The sequence below is a fragment of the Amphiura filiformis genome, chromosome 18, assembly GCF_039555335.1.
Source record: "Amphiura filiformis chromosome 18, Afil_fr2py, whole genome shotgun sequence".
Taxonomy (NCBI): Eukaryota; Metazoa; Echinodermata; class Ophiuroidea; order Amphilepidida; family Amphiuridae; genus Amphiura; species Amphiura filiformis.
Genome location: NC_092645.1, coordinates 5,753,764 through 5,778,267, shown reverse-complemented (window position 1 = coordinate 5,778,267; position 24,504 = coordinate 5,753,764). Strand labels below are relative to the sequence as shown.

At 37.7% G+C, this 24,504-nt stretch overlaps 2 protein-coding genes across 2 annotated transcripts in view; both read left to right on the top strand.

Annotated features, from left to right (window-relative positions):
* Positions 1–11,270, top strand: part of LOC140139794 (serine/threonine-protein kinase RIO1-like) — a 45,588-nt gene extending 34,318 nt beyond the window's left edge. The window contains exons 16-19 of the mRNA XM_072161506.1: positions 2,486–2,581; positions 4,560–4,622; positions 8,159–8,308; positions 9,121–11,270. Of these exons, the coding sequence (XP_072017607.1) occupies positions 2,486–2,581; positions 4,560–4,622; positions 8,159–8,308; positions 9,121–9,237 (426 nt within the window). The 3' untranslated portion in view covers positions 9,238–11,270. The remainder of the gene's footprint in view (positions 1–2,485; positions 2,582–4,559; positions 4,623–8,158; positions 8,309–9,120) is intronic.
* A 720-nt stretch (positions 11,271–11,990) lies between these two features.
* LOC140139699 (uncharacterized) lies at positions 11,991–13,307 on the top strand. The gene has a single exon (XM_072161401.1). It carries the CDS (start codon positions 11,991–11,993, stop codon positions 13,305–13,307), a length of 1,317 nt encoding a protein of 438 aa, XP_072017502.1.
* Positions 13,308–24,504: the final 11,197 nt, after the last annotated feature.

Below are 24,504 nucleotides of genomic sequence, written 5' to 3'. Positions count from 1 at the left end.
TGTATTGAGGATATTTAAGAGGAGGGTGATTAATGAATTGTTTTGTGTATTGGCGAAGCCATAGGCGGAGAGCCATACTTTAATTTTGTTTTGCAATATTTGTTCGCACGTTTAAGGGGTTATCTAGCCACTGTGTAGATTGAAAGTTGCAGGGTATATAGAATGTAAGCGAATGAAGAAGTAGATAGATTTTCTATAATAATATGTGTTCAGGAGAGGAGATATTTAACAAAAACAAAAACACCCAAGTCCGTCAAATGCACGAATAAGAATATATGTATAAGATAGGCCTATGCACCATTGTGCATGATTGTGGAATTGCCGCAGCTGATTAGAGTCGTTCATTTTGTGCGGTACCTGATTAGAGTCGTTCATTTCGTGCAGTAAATAGCGGGCAATGGGTGTATTTTTTGTTTGCTTTTGTGTTGCTTTATGGAAACGCTCATTCGTTTGCACAGACCTAGTCTCCTACACATCCAATTTATGTTGGGCGATCCGAACAAACATCGTGATAGCCACATACAGTCTGGCCTGAGGCACAGACTATCAAGTGTTTGTTTACCAGTGACCTTCAATAAAATCGATACTGTAGTACAAACATGCTATATACAGGGTGTCCCTGAAAGAACTGCATCGTCTGAAACTTAATTGTTTGGGTATTTTAATGACACAACTAAACAAAACTAAATACATGGTGCGGTTGAGCAATAAATCGGCTATCACATACTTTTTGACAATTTGACAAAAAGACGAAATATTAAGATTAGAAATTTAATAAGATGGCATAATCACTGCGCATCATAATTTTTACTTCATTTACTGTATAAAACATACATCTTTTGATTCATTATGACACCAGATTTTTTTTCTTTTTTGAGAAACAAAAATCCTTCCAAACTTTACATAGAGCCAAAAATTTACAAGATAATCTTTTTTATTTTGGCATAACAATTTAGGGAATTTTGTTTTTGTTTGTTAATGTTTGTTTTAATACGCAATCACTCGGGAACACCCTTTCCAACGAAAAATGAAAACTTTAATTTCAACATTTAATTTTGAGCATGGAGAAAGGAAATCATAGCTTCCGTCCCGCTCCTCCCCATTTCCCCCTTCTGTTTTTCTTCTCTTTTTTTCATTTTGCTTTTCACATTTTTCTTCTCAGACAACCCTTGTTTACCAAAAGTAATACATTTTATTTAATTTATGACGACACAGCTTTCTGTCATCCCTTTCTAGCCCCGTAATACATTTTATTTAATTTATGACGACACAGCTTTCTGTCATCCCTTTCTAGCCCCGCTCCAAAGGTCTGACCTGGTTGGTTAAACCGGCGCAGGCCAGATGTCAGAACTGCAAATAAAATGCAGCAAGGTAGAGGTTGTAATATCGTGCACATAGCTTCCTATACCTTGCTGTGTATAGTGAACAGAGCACGTGTATTTTGCTCACTGGCAATTGATACAAACCGAAGGTGTCAATAAATGGGACAGTATGAATGGATCATTTTCGAAGTTTATGTTGTGATGAAGTTTGGAAGTCAACATGTGTGATGATGCCATAGGGTCTACAGGGGTTTTAACAACATGGTGTATCGCCTAAACTTGGTCAGTTGTATTTGTAGTTGATGTTCTTACAGAGCTGAATAGATTTCGGGTCATCCAAGGTCACACAGAGTTCATCTGAGGTCAAATTACTAAAACTGTCATATGGGCACGAAACTTGGTGGGTATAGTCAACACTTAGAGTCAATTTTGGAAGGTCATTTCGGTTCATTCGAGGTCACCCAGGGGCATCTGAGGTCAAATTACTAAAACTGTTATATGGGCACGAAACTTGGTGGGTATATTCAACATTTAGAGTCAAGTTATGGAAGGTCATTTCGGTGTCATCCGAGGTCACCCAGGGGTCATCTGAGGTCAAATTAAAAACTGTCATAACAGCATGAAATTTGGTGAGTAGTCAACATTAAGAGTCAAATTTTTGGAAGGTCATTTTGGGGGTAATCCAAGGTCACTCATGGGTCATCTGAGGTCAAATTACTAAAATCTGTCGTATGGGCATGAAACTTGGTGGGTACAGTCAACATTGCTAGAAAACTGTCTAAACATACAAAATCTTCCAACACACGGTTCGGGTTGTTTTGGTAAAGCAATACCAACACCTGTTGTGAACTCATTTTTGATATCCCAACCCGTGCTCTGGGCATCTTGTAAAACATAAACATTACACAGCTGTGCGGCCTATTACATTTCCATATGATTTCCTTCTTTAATCACCCACACTCCCCATCCACCATCCAGGCTTCGCCCATACAGGGTTCTGAAAAGAAACTCACATTTAAACACAGCCACTACCATACCATCACCCAACAACCTTACACACCAACCGCGTATGCCGAAAACCGCGCAACCCGAGAACCGCTCTAGTTTGTTATAATTTTATAATGATGTGTGAGTAATCAATTGAATTTTGAATTATATTGCAGGTTTTCAAGAATACCTTTATACCCCGTAGATTGGAAGAAGTCATGCACATAGAAGCTGCCATCAAGAAGGCTAAAGAAGGAGATGCTGACAAAGAGGTGAGGACTGATCAGAATATGACACACACCCACCCCCACACCCCACCCCCCACCCCCAAAACGTGTACCCATACACACATATACACAATGCACATAGAAGCTGCCATCAAGAAGGCTAAAGAAGGAGATGCTGACAAAGAGGTGAGGACTGATCAGAATATGACAAACACCCAGACACACACCCCACCCCCAAAACGTGTACCCATACACACATATACACAATGCACATAGAAGCTGCCATCAAGAAGGCTAAAGAAGGAGATGCTGACAAAGAGGTGAGGACTGATCAGAATATGATAAACACCCAGACACACACCCCCACCCCCAAAACGTTTACCCATACACAGGAAGCAAAGAAGCGAAGAATAATTATAAAGTCGTAATTGAATATTTTATTACACGAATTTTCGGGCCTCGCCCTTTGTCAGGTGACAAAAATAGTGTTGACCCAGACACACCCACACCCCCACCCCCAAAACGTGTACCCATACACACATATACACAATGCACATAGAAGCTGCCATCAAGAAGGCTAAAAAAGGAGATGCTGACAAGGAGGTGAGGACTGATCAGAATATGACACACACCCCAAAACGTGTACCCACCCCCACATATACACAATGCACATAGAAGCTGCCATCAAGAAGGCTAAAGAAGGAGATGCTGACAAGGAGGTGAGGACTGATCAGAATATGACACACACCCACCCCCACACCCCACCCCCAAAACGTGTACCCATACACACATATACACAATGCACATAGAAGCTGCCATCAAGAAGGCTAAAGAAGGAGATGCTGACAAAGAGGTGAGGACTGATCAGAATATGACACACACCCAGACACACACCCCCCACCCCCAAAACGTGTACCCATACACACATATACACAATGCACATAGAAGCTGCCATCAAGAAGGCCCAGGGGGGCCACTCATATAAAAAGTTGTAAGCATGCGTGTGAACAAAAACGCGGAATATGGGTGGTTTTTTCTGCTGCAACACGGGCTCGCACGGGCCCGTGTTAAGGGTCTCAAAATCATTGATTATAGCAAATAAGGGTGTCATTTTTGACACCATGTGTCCGTGCTAAGGGTAGTTAAATCTAATCACATTCCTACCCCTACAATCGTCATAATAAAATATAGGCCTACTACTGCCCTAATAATGCAGGCGATAATTATGTTGAATAATGATAACTGAGTAGGCCTAAGCCTACCAAATCCAGTTAGGAAGTATCCAATTAGAGTATAATAATAAAGGAAATAAGAAACCTTGAAAGTTGATGTCTTTTACTTTTTTCTTCAAAATTGATCACACATCCTTGCTAAGGGTTGGATTTAATCCACTTGTAGGCCCTAACTTTGTCCTACCTTGTTAAGGGTATGGTTAACAAACCATTATATCCTTGTTAAGGGTCATTTTAAAGACAATGGTTGTCCTTGTTAAGGGTGCTTTTCTGAAGTGCATTCACACGCATGCTTACAACTTTTATATATGAGTGGCCCCCCTGGGCAAGAAGGCTAAAGAAGGAGATGCTGACAAAGAGGTGAGGACTGATCAGAATATGACACACCCCACCCCCAAAACGTGTACCCACCCCCACATATACACAATGCACATAGAAGCTGCCATCAAGAAGGCTAAAGAAGGAGATGCTGACAAAGAGGTGAGGACTGATCAAAATATGACACACACCCACCCCCACCCCTCCACCCCCAAAACGTGTACCCATACACACATATACACAATGTATATTGAAATGTTGTACATAGACGCAGACATTAAGAAGGGGATACTGTCAAAGAGGTGAATGCTGATCAAAATTGATGCACACACACACTGATTCACAATTAAACAAATAATCATGCCAATCTCTGAGCTTTTTAGTGTTGATATTTTGCCAAAACACAATTCTTGCATTTTCCTATTTAATTAGTGTATTAACCAATTATTTTGTCACCATTTTTTCTTTGGCAGATATATTATAAGAATATCACAGGACTGGCCACAGAACCATCACAGGCACCCATCATACAGCAGGTAAATCATACTGTGACAGAAGACATTATCTCTGCTTTGTTGATTACAGTAAAAAGTAAACAGGCTGTGTCTGCTTTGTTATTTGCTTGTAGATACTGCTCATATGTGGTGTGATCATGTAAAATCAGTCTGAAAGTCAGACATATTCAATTTTCAATTCAATTCAATTCAAATTTCTTATAGGATTGTAAACAGCATTTGCAATTATACATTTTGCAGAAAACACCATTGAATTTGGACAATCACTTCAAAAGATATGAGTTAAAAAGTTTCCAAAACAATAGGAAAAAAAAGAAAATCTTTCTTTGGCTGTATCTCAAAATCAATATTTCCGACTTCTGACTGATTTTGCTTGATCTCATCACATATGTGAAATTATTATACTTAATTCTCTGGGTTGAGAGGATGAACAAATAAAGCACATAAACATTGAAAAAAAAACCCAAAAAGAGTGCATCTGGTTGGATTCAAACAGAAGCATGCTGGAGGAGAGCAATAGTTTGAAATCTATAGATATTATTATTCCACAAGGAATGTGACGAGAATCATTCAAACCTAATATCTATGAATCTTTCGTTCTTCTCCAGCATGCTTCTGTTACTCAGTTGGTTAGAACATCATTGGTGGCCAATTTGGATCTGACCAGATGAACTGGTTTTGTTTTTGTTTGGGTTTTTTTTCTAGCAGACAGATTCAAAAAACCTCCCAAGGCAATAGGCTATATGTGCTTGATTATTTTTGACAAATACTGTGTTGCTTCAGGGCTGCCAACTACAGTCACTGGCACAGAAGATGGCACCTCTTCACATTTTGAGAGCGTTCACAGCGTAAACATAGAAGTGGGGTTCTGATTGGCTGATTCAATCATATGGCCATCAGAAACCGATAATCTGAATGACGCTCTTAAAGGGAACACAAAGCTCCAAGTATGTTGTTCATTAACATGCCGCTCGCGTCAATCACAGCAAAATACTGCTGCACTTTTCTGGAAGCTAGTGTAGCCATTACGTGCCCATGTGTTATCATGAACACACAGGCCCCCATTTTTTGCTGACAGAATAGTTGAAATCTGAGGTCAAATTAATAAAAAGTGTTGGACGGGCATGGCAGGTACAGTCAACATTTGAGTCATATTTTTGGAAGGTCATTTTGGGGTCACCAGGGGTCATCTGAGGTCAAATGAGTAAAAAGTGTTGGATGTGCATGAAACTTGGTGGGTACAGTCAACATTTAAAGGCAAATTTTTGGAAAGTCATTTCGGGGTCACCAGAGGTTATCTGAGGTCAAATTAGTAAAAACTGTTGTATGGGCATGAACATTGGTGGATACAGTCAACATTTGAAGAGCTTTGTTGCAAAACCCCTTACATCCACTTTTGACTTTTTGAGAAAAACAGCTTTTTTTAATTATGCAAGCATCACTTGTTCGATTTGATTCAATTTTGGACTGGATAAAGTGTTGATGAATAGAAACTAAAAGAATAGGTTTGGGACAATTTTCAAGGCTTCCTATTTATTTTATTATTTCTTTTATATCGCACCTTTTGTGGATGTAAGGGGTTTTGCAACAAAATAAATTTAGCCCTTTTCTAGAAACCACCTTTGCAATCAAATTTGAGCCCATTTGTTTGCACTACATTATGTAACTTGACTAATGCTTTGAAAATCAAAAAGAAAAATTGAAATATCTGATTTACTTTTTAAGTATGAATTTTAATTAAATTCGGGAAAATGGCATTTTTTGGGTATTTCCGAAACTACACCTTTTGTTAATTAAAATGATTTTTTTCAAACATAGTGACCCAAAAACAGTCCCTTTTGGTTTTAATAGGTAAAGAACACTCCAGGCTACCATTATACATCAAAAAACAAAACAATTCTATATTCATTTTAAGTTCAGATTTCCGGAAATTCCGTAAGATTTCCCAAACGGGAAATATGCGATAACTCCGGAAGGGAAGGTAGTATGAAGGTCAAACAACCACCAAAATGTGTATTTTTACCCACACTATAATGTTATGCCAATAACTTAATTTGGCCAAAAGTGGATGTAAGGGGTTTTGAAACAAAGCTCTTCATTTATAGCCAAATTTTGGAAAGGTCATTTCAGGGTCACCAGGGGTCATTTTGAGGTCAAATAAGTAAAAACTCAATGGGCGTGAAGCTAGGTGGGTATCGTCAACATTTGGGAGTCAAATTTTTGGAAAGACATTTGGGGGGTCATCTGAGGTCAATGTAGTAAAAACTCTTGGACAGGCATGAAACTTGGTGGGTAAGTCAACATTTAGAGCCAACTTTTGGAAGGTCATTTTAGGGTCACCTGTGGTCATCCAGTGTCTGAGGTCAAATTAGTAAAACTGTCATATGGCCATGAAACTTGGTGGGTACAGTCAACATTTTAGAGCCAATTTTGAAAGGTCATTTTGGGGTCAACAAGGGTCATCTAAAGTCAAATGAGTAAAAGCGGTCGGACAGGCATGAAACTTGGTGGGTACAATCAACATTTAGAGCCAACTTTTTGGGAGGTCATTTTGAGGTCACCAGAGGTCATCTGAGGTCAAATTAGTAAAACTGTCATATGGGCTTATAAATAGGTGGATACAGCCAACATTTATAGCCAAAATTTTGGGAAGGTCATATCTGGGTCACCAGGGGTCATCTGAGGTCAAATTAGTCAGAACTGTCTAATGGGCTTGAAACTTGGTGGGTACAGTCAACATTTGGAGTCAAATTTTGGAAGGTCATTTTGGGGTCACCAGGGTCATCTGAGGTCAAATTAGTAAAAACTGTCGGATGGGCATGAAACTTGTTAGGTATAGTCACTTTTTAGCTAGTCAAATTTTGGGAATGTCATTTCAGAGTCACCAGGGTCATCTGAGGTCAAATTAGTATTAACTGTCATGAAACTTAGTGGTACAGTCACCATTTAGAGCCAAAGCCTTATTCAGACTAACACTATTCTTGACATAGGCCTACTCGCCTGTATATAATTATATTTTGATGTGTTTTGGCCCATTTGGACTCATTTCCACCCGTTTCGATCCATGTCGCTAATTCCCTAAATTGATTGATGTATCATTGTATGATCTGCAAATGAGATAGCTACCAACCTACCAGATGTACCTGTTGGGGAATGTGATCTGTCACATTATACTCAAATGATTTCACTTGTTGCCCATGCAACTCCAAGAACAATTACTTTCACTGTCACCAAAAAGCGCAGAGCCACAGCGCCATTGGTGCTCTTGTTTGGTTTACATCAAAAATCTGAAAAGGGGCAGGGAGTGGTAGCGACACAAAGTATTTTTTCCACAGTTTCCACACTCTTTTGTTGCTTACAAAGTGCTAGTGCAACAGCTGCATTTTCAAGGGCCCCTTTGCTTCATTTATTCAGGTCACCTACAAGCCCAGGCTTGGGCCCCCATGGATAACACACCCCTTGCCTCCTCTTGATATACTTGTTGAACTTGACTTGCTACTTGTTATAGTGTAAACAGTCACAGATTATGTTATTTTTTCTCAATTTTAATTCAAAAGGAGGACGATACAAAAGGTAATGATGAGGAGGGGGTGAAGAGGAGAATTTCAGCGTCGTCTGAAGGAGAAGATGAAAACAGTGAGGAAGAGGAGGAAGGAGATAGTCAAAAGTATAACAGGCCTAGGGATGAATCACCAAATGCCAGAAGGGTAAGTAAACTAAACAAACTCATCTATCTGGACTACCGTAAAACCCCGTCTACAAGCATATATAGTGTTTTTTATAAAAGCTTAATTAATTCGAAGCAAGCATTAATATACCAATACAATAGATCGGTCTTAAAATAATACTTGTTTGTATATGCTTGAATCCGTAATTTATTTGCTCAAACTCCACAATGGCGACTGGATTAATGTAGCTTTCATCAGAAGCACACTATGTGCTTGTAGACGGGGTTTTACGGTATGTTGTTTCACGTTAAGTTTGGTAGTAACTTAAGGTAATACCAAGTATAATAGGCTACTTTATTGCAACCAGTGGCGGCACCAGATATTTTTTCTTGGGGGAATGGGGAGGGGCGCAAAGTGAAATGGAGGTGAGGGGTTGGAACGTTTTCTGAAATTGGGCAATTATGGCCCAAAATAGTGGATTTGGGCAATTTTTTGTCCAGACTGAGAGCAAAGCCCACTCCCTTGTGGCATCACCACTGGTTACTACCTTGTTAAAAATGGTCATTGTATGATTTTAACAAACCTGCAACTGTGTGTATGATATGTGTAATCCAGTTGAAATCCATACACTCATATAGAAGACATGACCTTAATCTCCCACACAGGGGGGTTGTAGATTTCAAATGATGTCACCCAATCAGGTAATTTGAAATTCACACTCCTTGCGTAGAAGATAAAGATCATGTCTTCCATAGGGCATGTTGGATTGTGCATACTCATTAGGAATGCACCTATTTTCAGTTGACTAATTAGTTTTTAAAGAACTTTGTATGTGTCTTTTTCATTTTCAGGAAAGGAAGAAAGCTGTGAAGGAAGAACAGAGAGAGAACAGGAAAAATAAAATACCGAAACATGTGAAAAAACGGAAAGAAAAAATAGCCAAAGTAAACAGAGGAACTAGGAAATAAGTCATAGTTTATAATAATAGTACATATAATAGTTATCAGTCTTGTTCATGGTGAAAATCGGGTTGTGATGGATAGCCATCAAAATAAAATGTAGAGGGTGCCAGACCAGGGTCAAGTTCAAGATGAAGATGGAGGCAGTACAATGTCAGCAATCAAAAGTATATCATTCTTAAGTCAGTGGCTGTGGTTTAGCTTGTAAGCACTGAATGTCATTAGTTCCTGCATGTCGTCTATCACACGGTAGAGAATATTGTCTGTGTCGTTACGGAACACTCTTGTCGAGGTGCGCACTAGCTGTGTGTAAGTAGCATGTTGTAAGCGTAATGCATAATTGGTTCCAGTAACTGTAACTCATCATACCTAGAGTTACAGTGCACTCTATTGATATCTATTCCACAAATAAGAAACAGGGGCGTAGCAAGCGGGGGGACAGGGTGGACGAAATCCATGGGCCCCGAGCACAAAAACGAAAATTAAATAAGGGCTGATAATGGAGAGCAGGGCCGGATTTACCATTGGGCCAGATGGGCCCGGGTCCAGGGGGGGGGGGCAAAATTGCCCTATGCATCTTTCTTTTAACCCTAATAACAGCATGTTTTTTGGCCAAAATAGGGCAAAATTATAAATTTTCCGCGCTTCGCGCACATTTGAATTACTTAATTCATGTTGATCTGGGAATAAAATAGTCTGAAATTGAATTGTTTCTTGTGCTTTGCGCGCAAATGTCCTAGTAACATCGGAACAATTTTGTTAGTCCACCTCTATATTATACGTAAACTAAAACGTGGCCACTGACTTGAGTGCACATGCCTCCCTCGGCACATGAATTCGGGGCATTCAAATTTTGGCCTGGCCCGGGGCCCCCATAAGGTAAATCCCGCCTTGGTTAAAAGGGCCCGTACTGCTCCTTGTCCATGGGCCCCTGATGCTCTTGCTACGCCCCTGATAAGAAACATCACAATATGTGGGCTCCTTTTGGGCTCTAAGGATGTAGCTGAGGAACTCTCTCAAGGACAGTTTGGGCATGCACTGATGATTTTTTAATCCCATTGTACCAGGGTTTGGGCGTGCGTGGATGATTTTAATCCCACTGTACTAGTCTATACTCACAAAGTTGAGGTAATTGATCTACATCTCATCTTTTGGGTGGGTTCAAAATTCCCTGAGTTGGCAAAACCCGCAATCTTCATGGGAGTAATTTACTTAGTGCAAAAGTGGTCAAAATATTGCTCTGCAAAATGTCTTGATTTTCATGATTTGGATTTATCATATTGAGCAGCATTCTACTTGTGATGTTTCTACACTGTGTAGAGAGGGTCTACAGCATCTCTGAGGTAAAACTGACAATTACAAGGTATATTTTTTGATGCTTGAAGTTTGGATTTTTTAAACGTACAGTGCATCCCTATGTACCGCTGCAAGACTCCAGGTCCGTAGATGTCATTATGTTTATGATAAAGACTGAACTTCACTGAAGTCTTGCTGCCAGGACTAATGCGTAATACGCCACACACTATTCAACTGAATTTGTAAACAGGTTTCGTTCATTTTAGAATAAGGGGAGTTTTCATGACCATAACTTATTTTTTCCTAAATAAAACTAGTTTTATCAAACTAATAAATAACTGACTAAGAATGAGAATAAAGGACAAAGGAATTTTTGATTTTACTATCCTCTACCGTGTGATAGACGACAGGCGGGTCCAATTTTTTTTATCATAGAGGATAGTAAAAACAAAAATTCCTATCATTTATTCTCTAATTGATCAGTGATGCCACGATTAAGGCGCCAACACCATGATTAAGGCACTAATGCACAATTAAGGCGTAGAGTTGGGCTATTTGTTGCTGAGACGACTGTCAACAAACTATCTATACGGTAAAATTTGGTCTGAAGAAGCAACTTTTTAAAAAAAGGGGCTATACCTTACAAAAGAGCTACCGTCAATATCTTGACACGATTATGTAGAAAATATTTTCCATTATACGGAAATGATGTTTACCAGATTAAAAAACTATTTTAAGCACTACAATGATGATCAATTTTTCACTTGCTCATATTTTGAAGGTATTCTTTGTTCCCGCATTCAAAGGTCATATATTGACTGCTCAGTGCCATTAGTGGGTAAGTGCAATAGCTGCCATGTGTAGATGAGTACAATATACTGTGTATAAATTGCCAAATGTTCACAGGGCAGCTATTGCACTTACCCACTAAAGGGAGTCATGGCAGAAGCGTTTACGTTCGTGACTCCTACCAGTTTTGCTAAGCAACTCAGCCAGTTTTGCTAAGCAACTCTGCTAATTCTGCCACCACCTTACACCACCACTGTACTGTGTACTGCTAATCAGCTACAATGCCTCGAGACTGCAACAGACGTCAGTGTCATCAACTCGGGCCTTTCTCAAGGCCGGCATTGACAGTATTGTCTGCCAACGTCGAGGGGCTCTCTAGGGTGAAAGAAGAGCTCATCACCAACATATGCAAGGAAACTGATTGTGACGTCCTATGTCTCCAAGAGACTCACCATGGGAAAGGCAACACCGACCCAAGATCAGTGGAATGAAGCTTGCCGTAGAAAGACCACACGAGAAATACGGTAGTGCAGTGTTCAATCAAGGAAAGCACAATCATTGAGTCTACTTCCAAGTCAGATGAGAACAACATAGAAATCCTGACCATAGAACTCAGTGGAATCATCATATCCTCCGTTTATAAACCACCTGGCTCTCCGTTCGACTTCAAGGACCCAATGGGGAATACCCAGACTAAAACAAGGGTAATCATTGGAGATTTCAACAGCCATAGCACGGTATGGGGCTATGATAAAACCGATGAGGATGGCGAAATGGTAGAGGAATGGATAGATCAACAACAGCTAAGCCTTATCCACGACCCTAAACAGCCTAAGTCATTCAACAGTAGCCGATGGAAACGTGGATACAACCCCGACCTGGCCTTTGCTAGTAACAGAGTTGCTCAACTGTGTCACAAGATGGTGATGGATCCCACCCCCCGCACTAAGCACCGACCAATCGGTCTACAGATCAGAGCAGCTGTAAGCCCAGCCTCAGTACCATTCCGTAGAAGATTCAACTACCAAAAGGCAAACTGGGAAGGTTTCTCTAGTGACCTAGATGCAGCAGTCTCCAACATAGAAGCATCACCTGAGAACTACGATCTCTTTGTGAAAACAATCAAAGAAAACGCCAGGAAGAACATCCCTAGAGGCTGCCGTACCAGCTACATCTCTGGACTCACTTCGGAAACAGCCGACCTATATGAAGAGTATAAAGCCATGTTCGATTCGGACCCTTTTGATGAAGCCACTACTGCCACAGGGGAAAGGTTGATGTCAGCTATTGGAGAACAACAACGTCAGTCATGGCAAAACCTGATTGAATCAACAGACATGACCAATAACAGCAAGAAGGCATGGACTCTCATTCGGAAACTGAGCAACGATCCAAGAGAAGCTGAACAACACTACAACACCACCGCTATCCAGGTAGCCCACCAACTCCTCCTGAATGGGAAAACAACCACAAAACATCCGAAGGTTCAAGTGGATTGGAACAAATATAATGAAGACCAAGGTTTCACCAACCCCTTCTCAATGGATGAGCTGGAAGAGGGAATCACCAGCCTGAAGAATGGGAAAGCATGCGGACTTGATGATGTCTCTGTTGAACAGATGAAACACTTTGGACCGCGTACAAAGGAATGGCTCCTCCAGTTCTTCAATGAATGCATGCGCAGCCACAAAATCCCGAAGATCTGGCGGCGGACACGCGTGATAGCACTCCTGAAACCAGGAAAGGACCCATCAGAGGCAAAGAGCTTCAGACCAATATCTCTGCTATGCCATAGCTACAAGCTGTTTGAGCAGCTCATCCTGAACCGCCTTGCATCACATGTAGATGGTCTACTGATCCCTGAACAAGCTGGCTTCCGCCCAGGGAAATCAACAACCAGCCAGCTGCTAAACCTCACCCAACACATTGAGGATGGATTTGAGAGAGGGCAGATCACAGGTGCTGTCTTCGATCGACCTTTCTGCAGCTTATGACACCGTCAACCATCGCATGACTACTCGCCAAAGTGCTTGAGATGACTAAGGATGTCCACCTCACCAGGCTTCTACAAACCCTGCTCCAGAACAGAATGTTCTTTGTTGAACTAGGAGGGAAGCGAAGCCGATGGCGCAGACAACGAAACGCACTCCCCCAAGGAAGTGTCCTAGCTCCTCTGCTATACAACATCTATACTAACGACCAGCCAGTTGACAGCCAAACCAAGCGGTTTATATATGCAGATGACTTGCGTAACCAGCCAGAGTACCAGCTTTGAGGTGATCGAAGACACACTGACAGATACACTGACTGGACTAGGAGAGTACTACGACGAGAATCAACTCTGCGCAAACCCAGGGAAGACCCAGGTCTGTGCCTTCCACCTTATCAACAAGGAAGCCAGCGACAGTTGAACATCACCTGGTCTGGTACCAAGCTCCCTTTCTGCCCTAACCCAGTGTACCTGGGGGTCACACTAGATCGATGCCTATCCTACAAGGCCCACGTGAGAAGACCAAGGCCAAGGTCAGCACACGCAACAACATCTTGCGCAAACTTGCCAACACCAGATGGGGTGCTAGCCCAGATACCATCAGATCAACAGCACTGGCTTTGAGTTTCTCCACCGCTGAATACGCTTGCCCTGCTTGGGAGAGATCATCACATGCTAGGAAGCTAGACTCTGCACTCAACGCAAGCTGCCGCTCCATCACAGGATGTCTAAGGCCTACCAACATGGACAAGGTCTACCTCTTGGCAGGTATCGCACCACCTGACATCCGGAGAGCTGTGGCAAGCAAAGAGGAACGCCGTAAACAGACCACGGACGTAAGACACCCCTCTTCAACCACACACCACCAACCAGGCGGCTGAAGTCAAGGAAAAGCTTCATCACAAGTACCCTCCCTCTGCAAACAACATCATCAGAGGCTCGCACCCAGATGTGGAAAGAAAGGCTTTCATCTGAAGCAGTCACCACTGAGATGGGGATTCAACCCACAGAATCACTACCTCCAGGAGCAAAGCGAAGTCTGGGCAAACTGGAGATGCCTTAACCGCCTCCGAACCGGTGTTGGACGTTGCAAGGATACCCTTCACAAATGGGGATACATCAGTGGCCCGACCATGTGTGATTGTGGACAAGAGCCACAGACGATGCAGCATCTGCTGGAATGCCCGCTTTTGGAAGATCCTGTGACGACAGACGATCTGGCGCAATTTTCTCAACGGGCACAAAAGTGTGTTTCTCAGTGGATAAGTACAGTTTGATGTAAGGACACGAAAGAAGAAGACTAATGGCACTGAGCAGTCGATATGATATCATGTTTAGATTCCTTAGCTCAGGGCGGTCAGAATATGCTTGGAGTTTGATATTGTCGAAGAAGGGCGTACCAAGATGGAAATATTGTTTGCGGACAAAAATAGTTAATTGTTGACCCCTAATTTTTTTGCCAATTTGATGCAGTAAAAGTGGGGTGGGAAAAAAAACAACTATATTTTGATGATGAGTGAGATTTTACTTCCTTGGATTGAGAAAGTGCTCATATGCGTGAGACTCATGCCAAATGCGAGAGAGAGTTGAAGGCCCTGCTTAGCTATATCACAATGCTGTCTGAGTAGGTTGAGTGTCAAAAACATTCTCCAAATGCAAAAAATACCCAAGAAAACACGCAATACCTTGATATCTCGGAATACAATAGGAAAACCATCATTGATGACACCTACTCATCAATTTCATGCCCCCCTGGCACCGCCTCTGAATATTAAGTGTACATTCTCAGGTGACAGGTCCACATTTTTGTACTTTAAAACCATTGTAGCATCATAGGGGACAATTAAATTGGACACAATCCACAGAAAAAATCCTTAGGCCTATCTCCATTTCTGAACTTGATGAACTTATTTGTGACATAATCAAGGGGAATGAGTCACATGTCGACCCTGGTCGAAAATGAGTTTTACAAACTGAAAAGCCCATGTTGATACAACTTTTCTTTGTGAAGTTTAATGTCAATTTATCAATCGCTGAAAACAATATAAAACAAAAGAATTTGAACACTTTCTTTGCCAATATCTCAAAATCAATATTACCGACATCCGACTCATTTCCCTTGAATGTGTCACATTTATGGTAGTTTTTCAAATTTTTGTAAATTGAATTTACAAAGATTTGCTTACCAGTCTTGAGTTCGGGGATTCCTCCCTAGGCCTCTACTACAAATTACAAATTTCTTGACAAAAAACTTCCTAAGGGACAAATTTGGTGTAAAATGTTCTTGTCATAGGTATTTTGGTGAAACTTATTTTAAGGAGTGTTTTGGAAAAAAATGCTCTTGAATATGTGTATATACTATCATACTTGATGAGATTCTCCAGTGAGATTTTAGGGGGGGGGGGGGTTGAGTTTCCCCAGTTCAAAATAATAACTGAAATCAGTTTGAAATTCACTTTGTGATGGGTCAAATTATTGTGAAAATAGTTAATTAGACATTTACGATGTGTTATGCTACATGTAATTTGTCACATTTAATGGACCAAAATGCCGATGTGTGCTATGAGCACATCATTCTGTCCTCCGAGGCTAATATGTGATATGATCAAGCAAACATTGATTATGAGTTATAGCCAATATTCATAACCTCAATAATAAACGTGATGCGTGCAATCCAATTACATTTCGTTATTTATGAAAACGCGAACGCAAATCGAGGTCATTAATATCTCACAATTGACCGCAAAATGTGTAATTGTTCGAAAGTTAAATATTAGTAGGCATGTCCACTAAAAATTGAAGTACTTTTAAATTGATTCAGACCTAACTTATTGGCTGGGAATTGATGAAAGAAACATTTTGGCGTTTAAATAATCTTAATCGGACGTTTCATTCCAGAGATATGGCCTTTTGAGTGTTACGGTTTTATATAGGGCTGCTAGAACATGTTAAAAGTTAAAGTCCAAAAGGATTACTAACAGAAAGTGCAATTTTAAGGTACTTTTTCTTAATGTATTTATTAACTAGCGTTATCTGGAACATTATATTTGCTTATAACAACATGAAAATAAGATCATCCTGAAAATTTAATCGATTTTGTTGACATACAACAAAAAATATAAGACCTCAAAACCCATGGTTTGTTTGGTGAAACCGCAAGCATGATCATAGATGACCGCCATGGAAAATATCTCCATAGAGGAGATGAACAATAAGTGCATTATTTCAAATGAATGGCGGTAGTCTTAAACATTGTTCAATCTTTTACGGTCAGCACATTTTATCTTCAAAAATTATTATATTTCATCATGGCATAAGTTTGGTAATATTAATCACTACCAATTTTGAGAAATTTGCTCCAACTCAAAGGTTATCTTTAATACATTGAGCACAACACTGTGTGTGCATGGAAGCCATGATGGATAGCATATGAAATGGACATGGTAGCCCGGCATGGTAGTGAGAAGTGCATGATTTGAGATGGGCCGCGGTAGGCTTAAACATTCTTAAATTTCTTAACATCCTGTACATTTTGTCTTCAAAAATAGTTACATTTTATGACTATGTAAGTTTGCTTGTCTGATTCACTCCAAATTCGGAAATAATTGCGTTTGAACACCTGATGCACGGAATGGTGTCACTTCAACCTGTTGTAGTTCTCATCTCATTAAATTTTTCATTTAAAAAGTTGATCTCTGCATGGAGGAAGGTCCTCTCTATTGACTGACCAATCAGGAAAAAGTTTGGTTAATGTTTTCCGGTGGAATCAGGAATTTCTTGAAACACCCTGATATAGGCCTACATTTGGATCAAAAACAAGTATATACGCCATTTAACAGGCCTGGGATTTCTTGTATCGATCAGTTTCTCCATAGACAATACGTGTGTGAGTGCACGCACACAGTAAATGAAAAATTGTTCTAGTGGAAACTGTATGGACAGTGGGCATCCCTAATATTAGTAACCTCCGCGAGCGCCATATTGTGCGTCAAACAAACTGCGTGTAACAGTGCAGAATGTTGATACCTTTTGTAGGATATTCTTGTTTGCTTTTTGCTATTTAAGAAATAGAAACACATCGTAATATTCCAGATAAACGGTCGAGTCATTCAGATCGATTTTATTAGGACAAAAGAATATTTGTTTATGAATAGGGAAGACGACTATAAAACCCAGGTGTGGGATAAATCTTTCTCTCACTCTCTCACTCAAACTCATGGGGCCAACACACATTCAGTTATCATTTGTATTTTTGATGTTGTGAAGGAAGAATAAATAAATTCATCACCAAACCAATTCCTGTTGTTACCAGAACTTTTATTTAAACCAGTGACCTACCGTAATCAGCCATGTTTACAATGGTGGCTATGCAGTGGTTTCGTTCTCCACAACAACAAGATGGCCGATGTAGCTGAGATTATATCTGGCGGTATACCATAAGTTTCACTTTGCATGTTAACGTCGCAAATACTTATGGCAACATGGGCACTCTATATTCGACAAAATTATACCAGTCTAGGTGAATTTGCTGCTTCATATAGAGTTTGCAAGAGGTTTGTTTGTTGTGCAGATGTGATGTGATGTTTTCAGATGGCTTTGTGACTGTGATGTCAGATGACGGAAATTTTGTGTTTTATATTCACTCGCTGAGCTGAACTGAGCGGAATTGACGGACAACTGAAGAAAGAAGATTGGTGTGAAAGCTGAATCGAAGAAAAGTTTACGGAAAGCAGAAAAGGTTTTTATAATATGTAAACAAAAAAATTATTTCTTCATTCAAAAATTCACTGAAGCTTCGGATATCGCAGAAATATCTTGTGAATTTTAATAATTCATATAGCGTGAAATAGAACATTTTGCGAGGAAAATCACGTCATCAACATTTTGATATTCACAGCGCATTTGAGTATCATTTACAGAACATTTGCGGAAAAATAAAAATCACGCATTCGCAGTTCGGTTATCGCTGATTTTCAAACAAAATGTTAATAAAATGTGCCAAAAATCTTATGAAATGTAACCCATATTCTGATATGCATTGAAGTTTATGAAAATAACTCTGATATTTGTAATATTTATGTTGTATGTGAATTATTATGCAATGTTTTTATATACAGGTGCAAAATGTTTACGATATATGCATTGATATTTAAAAAGAGCATATTGTCATTTATTATGTGTATTGAAATTTAAAGTACATGTGTGAATATTGGTACATACATAACATTTTTGTGATATGAATATGATACGCATTTGATAAATTTTTGTGATATTTTATGTGACATCAAACTAATTACTGTCATGAGTGCAGACATAAAATATTTTGTATAACAGGTAGAGTTCAATGTGATACATCATTGATGTCGAGACATTTTTACGAATTCTATCGGATTTAATGTGATATATCGTTGGTATAGCACATTTTTGAAAATTGTTATTGTGAATTTATGTGATACATCGTTGATGTGGCACATTTTGAAAATTGTCATATTTTTATGTGATACATTGTTGATGTGACATGTTTTTAAACAAATGTCATATTTAAAGTGATCAATGGTAGATGTGACACATTTGTGAGAGATTTGTTGTATTTGTGTTTCATATGATGCATCGTTGATGTGATATGTTTAATTATTGTTTGCATGTGAATTTATGTGACACATCTCTGATGTAGCACATTTTGATATTGTTAAATAAATGATTGAGTGCAGTTGCAATGTTAATTGCAAAGTTAGTTTAAAACTGACACGGGTTATTGACAAAATGAATAAATTGCGTTGAATCAGTGTTGATATTGCATTGTATACATGTAGTAATTTGATAAATTTGAAGTGTTTTGAAGTCTATGGAAAATTACTCCGATATTTGTGATATGCCATGATATTTTTGTGAAATAGATTCATTGTTTTAAAGTTCATTGTTAATGATACAAGTACATTGATATTTATTTAAAATACATGCATTGATAAGACGAGTATATTTTGTCATTAGATATTTGTTGAGAGTGAAGTTGGAAGTTTTGCTCATTTTTGAAGTACATTGAGATTTTGAAAAATTGCTCTGATATTTGTGACGTGTTATGATATTTTGTTAAATGGATGCAGTGTTTTTAAGGTACACAAGTTTTGTTACATGTACATTGTTATTTATTGGAAATACATACATCGATAAGAAGAGTATTATTTTGTCATTTATCCAAAAATGTTACTTAATTTGATGAGTGGTTTTGAGATAGTATTTTACTCATTTTGATGAGTGGTTTTGTATGCAGGGTGTAGAATTGAAGTTCTATGGCATTATTTTCGTGGTTCACGGAAAATGTTTTTACTGATATAGGTTCTATATTATGAATAGACTTTGTATTTGTATACCTTGATACAATAAAATTATGTTTTAGGCTTTCAAATAAATCATGTTGTAGAAGTTAAGTTGTATCCATGAGAATCAAATGTTTAAAAAAATAAGTTTATGTTCAAGAATAACTCAAGTATATGTTTAAGAATAACTCAAGCTTATAGTCAAGCATAACTCAAGAGTATAGGGAAAACAAAACAAAAATATAGATGCTTTATTGTTCAATATTAATTATTTCATGTCTTTGACATTAAATGTATGTAATAAATATAAAGAAATTATTTCATGTCTTTAACATGAAATGTAATACAAATTATTCATGTCTCATTGACATAAAATGTTGTGTGCAATAAAAAAAAATATTAATGAATTTAATTATTGCAATTGATGAATTTAATTATTGCAATTTTCAAATGCAATTTAATATTAATAATGAACAATACATTTTAAAACTAGTGATGTATGTATAGTATGTGTTATAAAGTGCAATATAATTTATATGTAAATGTAACTGTGATATTGACTAACAAAAATATATGTAAAACAAAGGTTTGAAAGGAGTTTAAAATGAACATTAATATGTTAAAAGGTTTAAATGAAGTTGCAATATTTCAATATGCTAAAATGTCAATATTTTTTCTGTATTTATTGAATTGTCAAATTTTTTCAATTATTCAATCAATTTTCAATATTAAATTTGTCAATTTTGCCTTGAAAAGTTGTATTTTTCTGATCTTTCACATTTTTTATTTTAAAACAAAATCACATCCAAATTGTGATTATTTTATGTGCCGGTATAATTGGTATACATAATTAATGTGATTTTAAATTAAAGATTTCAAAGTCTTTGACTTTTATGATCAATATTTTATTGTCAATGTGTTCAATTTATTAACATTGACAACATTGAAATCAAATTTTTTTAATATTGCAATAGTTTGAAATTATTATGTAATTGGAAGAAGTATTGGTATGGTACAACTCATTGTAAAGAAATCATTGTAATAAAGAAACAAGTTTAAAAACTGTTTTAGATAAAGATTGTTAAAATTGAAAAATGCTTTGTATAAGATTTAAACCTTATTATAAAAATGAATGTATTATTGTAACTAACTTTATTTTAATTGTATTTTAAATGTATTAAGTAGAAAAACAAAACTTTTCACTTAATGAAATTAAATCATTTAACAAAAATATAATTTTTAAAATATTTTACAGCATAATGCTTGTTACATACAACCCAATGTTATGCGCATGATGAGGACATCATCTTGGAGGAAGGGGAGTTATGTAACAGTGCAGAATGTTGATACCTTTTGTAGGATATTCTTGTTTGCTTTTTGCTATTTAAGAAATAGAAACACATCGTAATATTCCAGATAAACGGTCGAGTCATTCAGATCGATTTTATTAGGACAAAAGAATATTTGTTTATGAATAGGGAAGGCGACTATAAAACCCAGGTGTGGGATAAATCTTTCTCTCACTTTCTCACTCAAACTCATGGGGCCAACACACATTCAGTTATCATTTGTATTTTTGATGTTGTGAAGGAAGAATAAATAAATTCATCACCAAACCAATTCCTGTTGTTACCAGAACTTTTATTTAAACCAGTGGCCTACCGCACCATTTTATTTATATATACACCAACCAAACCTCGTTACATGCGCATGCGCTGGCTGCCCTATTTGGATTACACGCTACCGTATTTTCACAGATTGTGATACGCATTTTTGTTATTGGTCGTCCTGTTTTAGCCTCATCGATTTTTGGAAAGGGAAGATGTAAAAATCATCTATTTTTACAAACTTTTGAGCAAAATATTATGTTATTTTGTACAGTGAAATGATCAAAGTGGGCATTGTGAAAAATCTAAACATTTTGCTTTGGACCTCAGAATATATTCCTCGGTTCCAAAGGCAAAATGTTTAGATATTTCATAATGCCCCTCCAAATAACTGATGCGCAGTTATTAACCTCTAAACAGTATTCAACTTCCTTTGATCTTTGTTCTGAGCAACACTAAAATGGAAATATCTCTGTACGGTCTAATTGTGACACGATCTGGTCCATGGAGGCCAAAGGAGGCATTTTTGAAAATTGAGTTACTATAATTATTACCTTATACAAACATTAGACTATCATACTGAAAACACCAAAGGTCTAGCAATGCTAGTAGCATACTTGGTTCTAAAAGTTATGAAGTTTCTTGATGTCTATTTTCTTATGTATTTTATTGTTTTTTACTCCATATTTTTACCTTTATCTCAGTTTCAAATTTGCCGCCTTTGGTCCCCATAGACCAGATCATGTCACAATTACGATGTTCAGGGTTTTTTTTAAATCACAAAAATACACTTTTTTGCCCCAAATTTTTTGTGACAACATACAAAAAAATCAGTCCAAAGTAAAATAAATTCAGTTAGCTTTTCATAAAGTAGAGACGTTAAATTAGGGAAGGTTTTAAAAATTTTTTTAAATAAGCCTTGTTTTTCAAAATATTGAAAACAAGATATGAAAAAAGCAATTTTGTCACTCTGGACAGCAAAAAATTGTACACAATGGTGTATGTTTTTGTTTAAAACAAATATTTTGAAAAAGTGAGAAAAACTTTCTCTAGACTTTGATGTGCTCTAAACGACAGTGCAATTTTTTCCCTTTTGCTTGCATATTTTATGAGTTATCTTGTCATGAACTATTGTTAAAAGTGAACTCTGAGAAATCTTAAATCAAATTTACGCACAAAATGTCCTGATATTTTAAAACTGTGAGACTTTCACGCTCCCCTTATTCTGTCCTTAGGATAAAGGTTTTCACCAAATTAGACCTGAATATTTTGCAGCACAACCTTAACTAGGTAAAAATTATGTCTTTGAATTAGATCATTTTACCAAATTAGGTGGCCCAGGCACCGTCTTTAATAGGGGTTTGGGATGCCAGGTTTGGGCGCCATTTTGTATCCTTGCCCAGGGTGTCACAACCCTTTGCTGCACCACTGATTGGACAAAGTCTGTGTAATGGGCTATTCCAGAAAATAGATGCACACCCCCTATAGAGGAGTTTGGATATCCGGACTTTTTGTCCAGTCGTGACTGTTGGAAATCCAGACTTTTAAAGTGCCCAAAGGCAAAAAAATCCGACAGAACAATAGTTCAAAATCAGAAATCCTCAATTTGAGAGCTCATTTTTAACATTTCCGTGATTTTTCCTTCATTTGATTGGATTTCCAAGCTTTTTCCAGTAACATTGGCAACTGGAATTCCAGTCGTTTTCAGAAAGCAGACTTGGAAATCCGGACATTTCTTTGATTGAAAATTTACTCCTCTATAGGGGGTGTGCACCTATTTTTTGCCAATGTGACACAATTTTATCTAATCAGACCAAATTCTGCAATAATAAGATTGTGATATTGGCATACTGTAAAAAATGTAATAAGAAAATTGACGTAAGTTTATATCTATTTGCAACTAAGTATGCCTTGGAGGTAGGAATTTCAGCATCAGTAAGCTTTGATACTGAGGAGGTTAGTAATCAATCATGGTAGTTGGTATAACTCACTTTTCAACATGAAATGTGCACGTTTTGGGCCACATAAGAGATAAGTGCAGTATAGTTCTTATCATTTTATTTCAAATAAGGAAAAAAAAAAAAGTTTGTCTCAAAGCTTGTACGGGCGCATTTGTAAAAAGCGGGCGATTTGACAAAAAATGCGGAAATTATTTTAATATTTAAAAAAAAAAAAAAAAAAATTGATAGTTTTTTCTGGAAAAAATTGGCGAAAATCAGACTTTTTTTCTAAAAATACCATAAAAAAGTTGGAAATAAAAAAAAAATTAAATTGCATTTCGCATTTGTTTTCAAACCACTCTTTGTGAGCTTTGAGACAAACCATTTTTTTTGGCCTAAGATACTGAAGGACACAAGCAACTGGTAAGGTATACACTACATTGACTACAAAAGAATCATGTCAATTGAATTGGGAAAGACTTAGCAATAAAATTGGTAGAGTAAAGTTAAAACTGATATTTGACCTTTTATTTGTTTTTACCAGTACATGTGCCTACACAGCACGGCCCTGCAAGGTGCTAACACTTCAAAGTGTTCATAGTTGTGGTCGCTAGGGTTCAAATCCCGCACAGGCATGGAATCCTCACGTAATATGTATCATGTTCGCTTCCATCTAGCGATCAATAACCTGAATAACCATTGTGTAATTCAATTCAATGGACAAGCTCATACACATGTGGTTCTTTGATGTCAATCGCATACAATATAACCCGTGATCAATAATGAACGTTGGTCAAAAGACGAGCTTACTGAAGTGATAAATTATGTACATGCAGATTCATCATTTATGCATATTGCCTTGAAAATCATAAAAAGCAACTGCTTGATCAACCCAAATGATTTTATTAGCGTTATTTCTAAACCAAATTTCAAAACCACAAAGTGTTTTACCTGACTTTTGACCCAGAAATGTATGAATTTGATGAGAAATTGTGATGAAAAATAATATTTTACAAGTCAGATTCAGAAAGAGAAAATCTCATTACACACGTTAATTACATCACAATCCAAACATAGATGGTTAAGTTCATGGAGAATGTTACAAACTGTTGATTGTTTTGCCATATTGTTTTTCTATAGGGAATAATGTTTTATCGTTAAAATCGGACATGAAAACCTATCAAAAACAACAAAAAGCGTGCATCGCTATTTGTATGCATGAAACAAATTATAAGAATTGTACAGAAGTGACCTAACACTTATGAAGGCTGTATCTTGAGAACGCGCATGGTCTGGTGCTAGAATCTTGGCAAGGACACTCTGGTGAAATAAAGAAA

What these genes read in the sequence shown, in the direction of transcription:
- LOC140139699 (XM_072161401.1), top strand. Translation starts at nt 11,991, where the DNA reads ATGGGGAATACCCAGACTAAAACAAGGGTAATCATTGGAGATTTCAAC.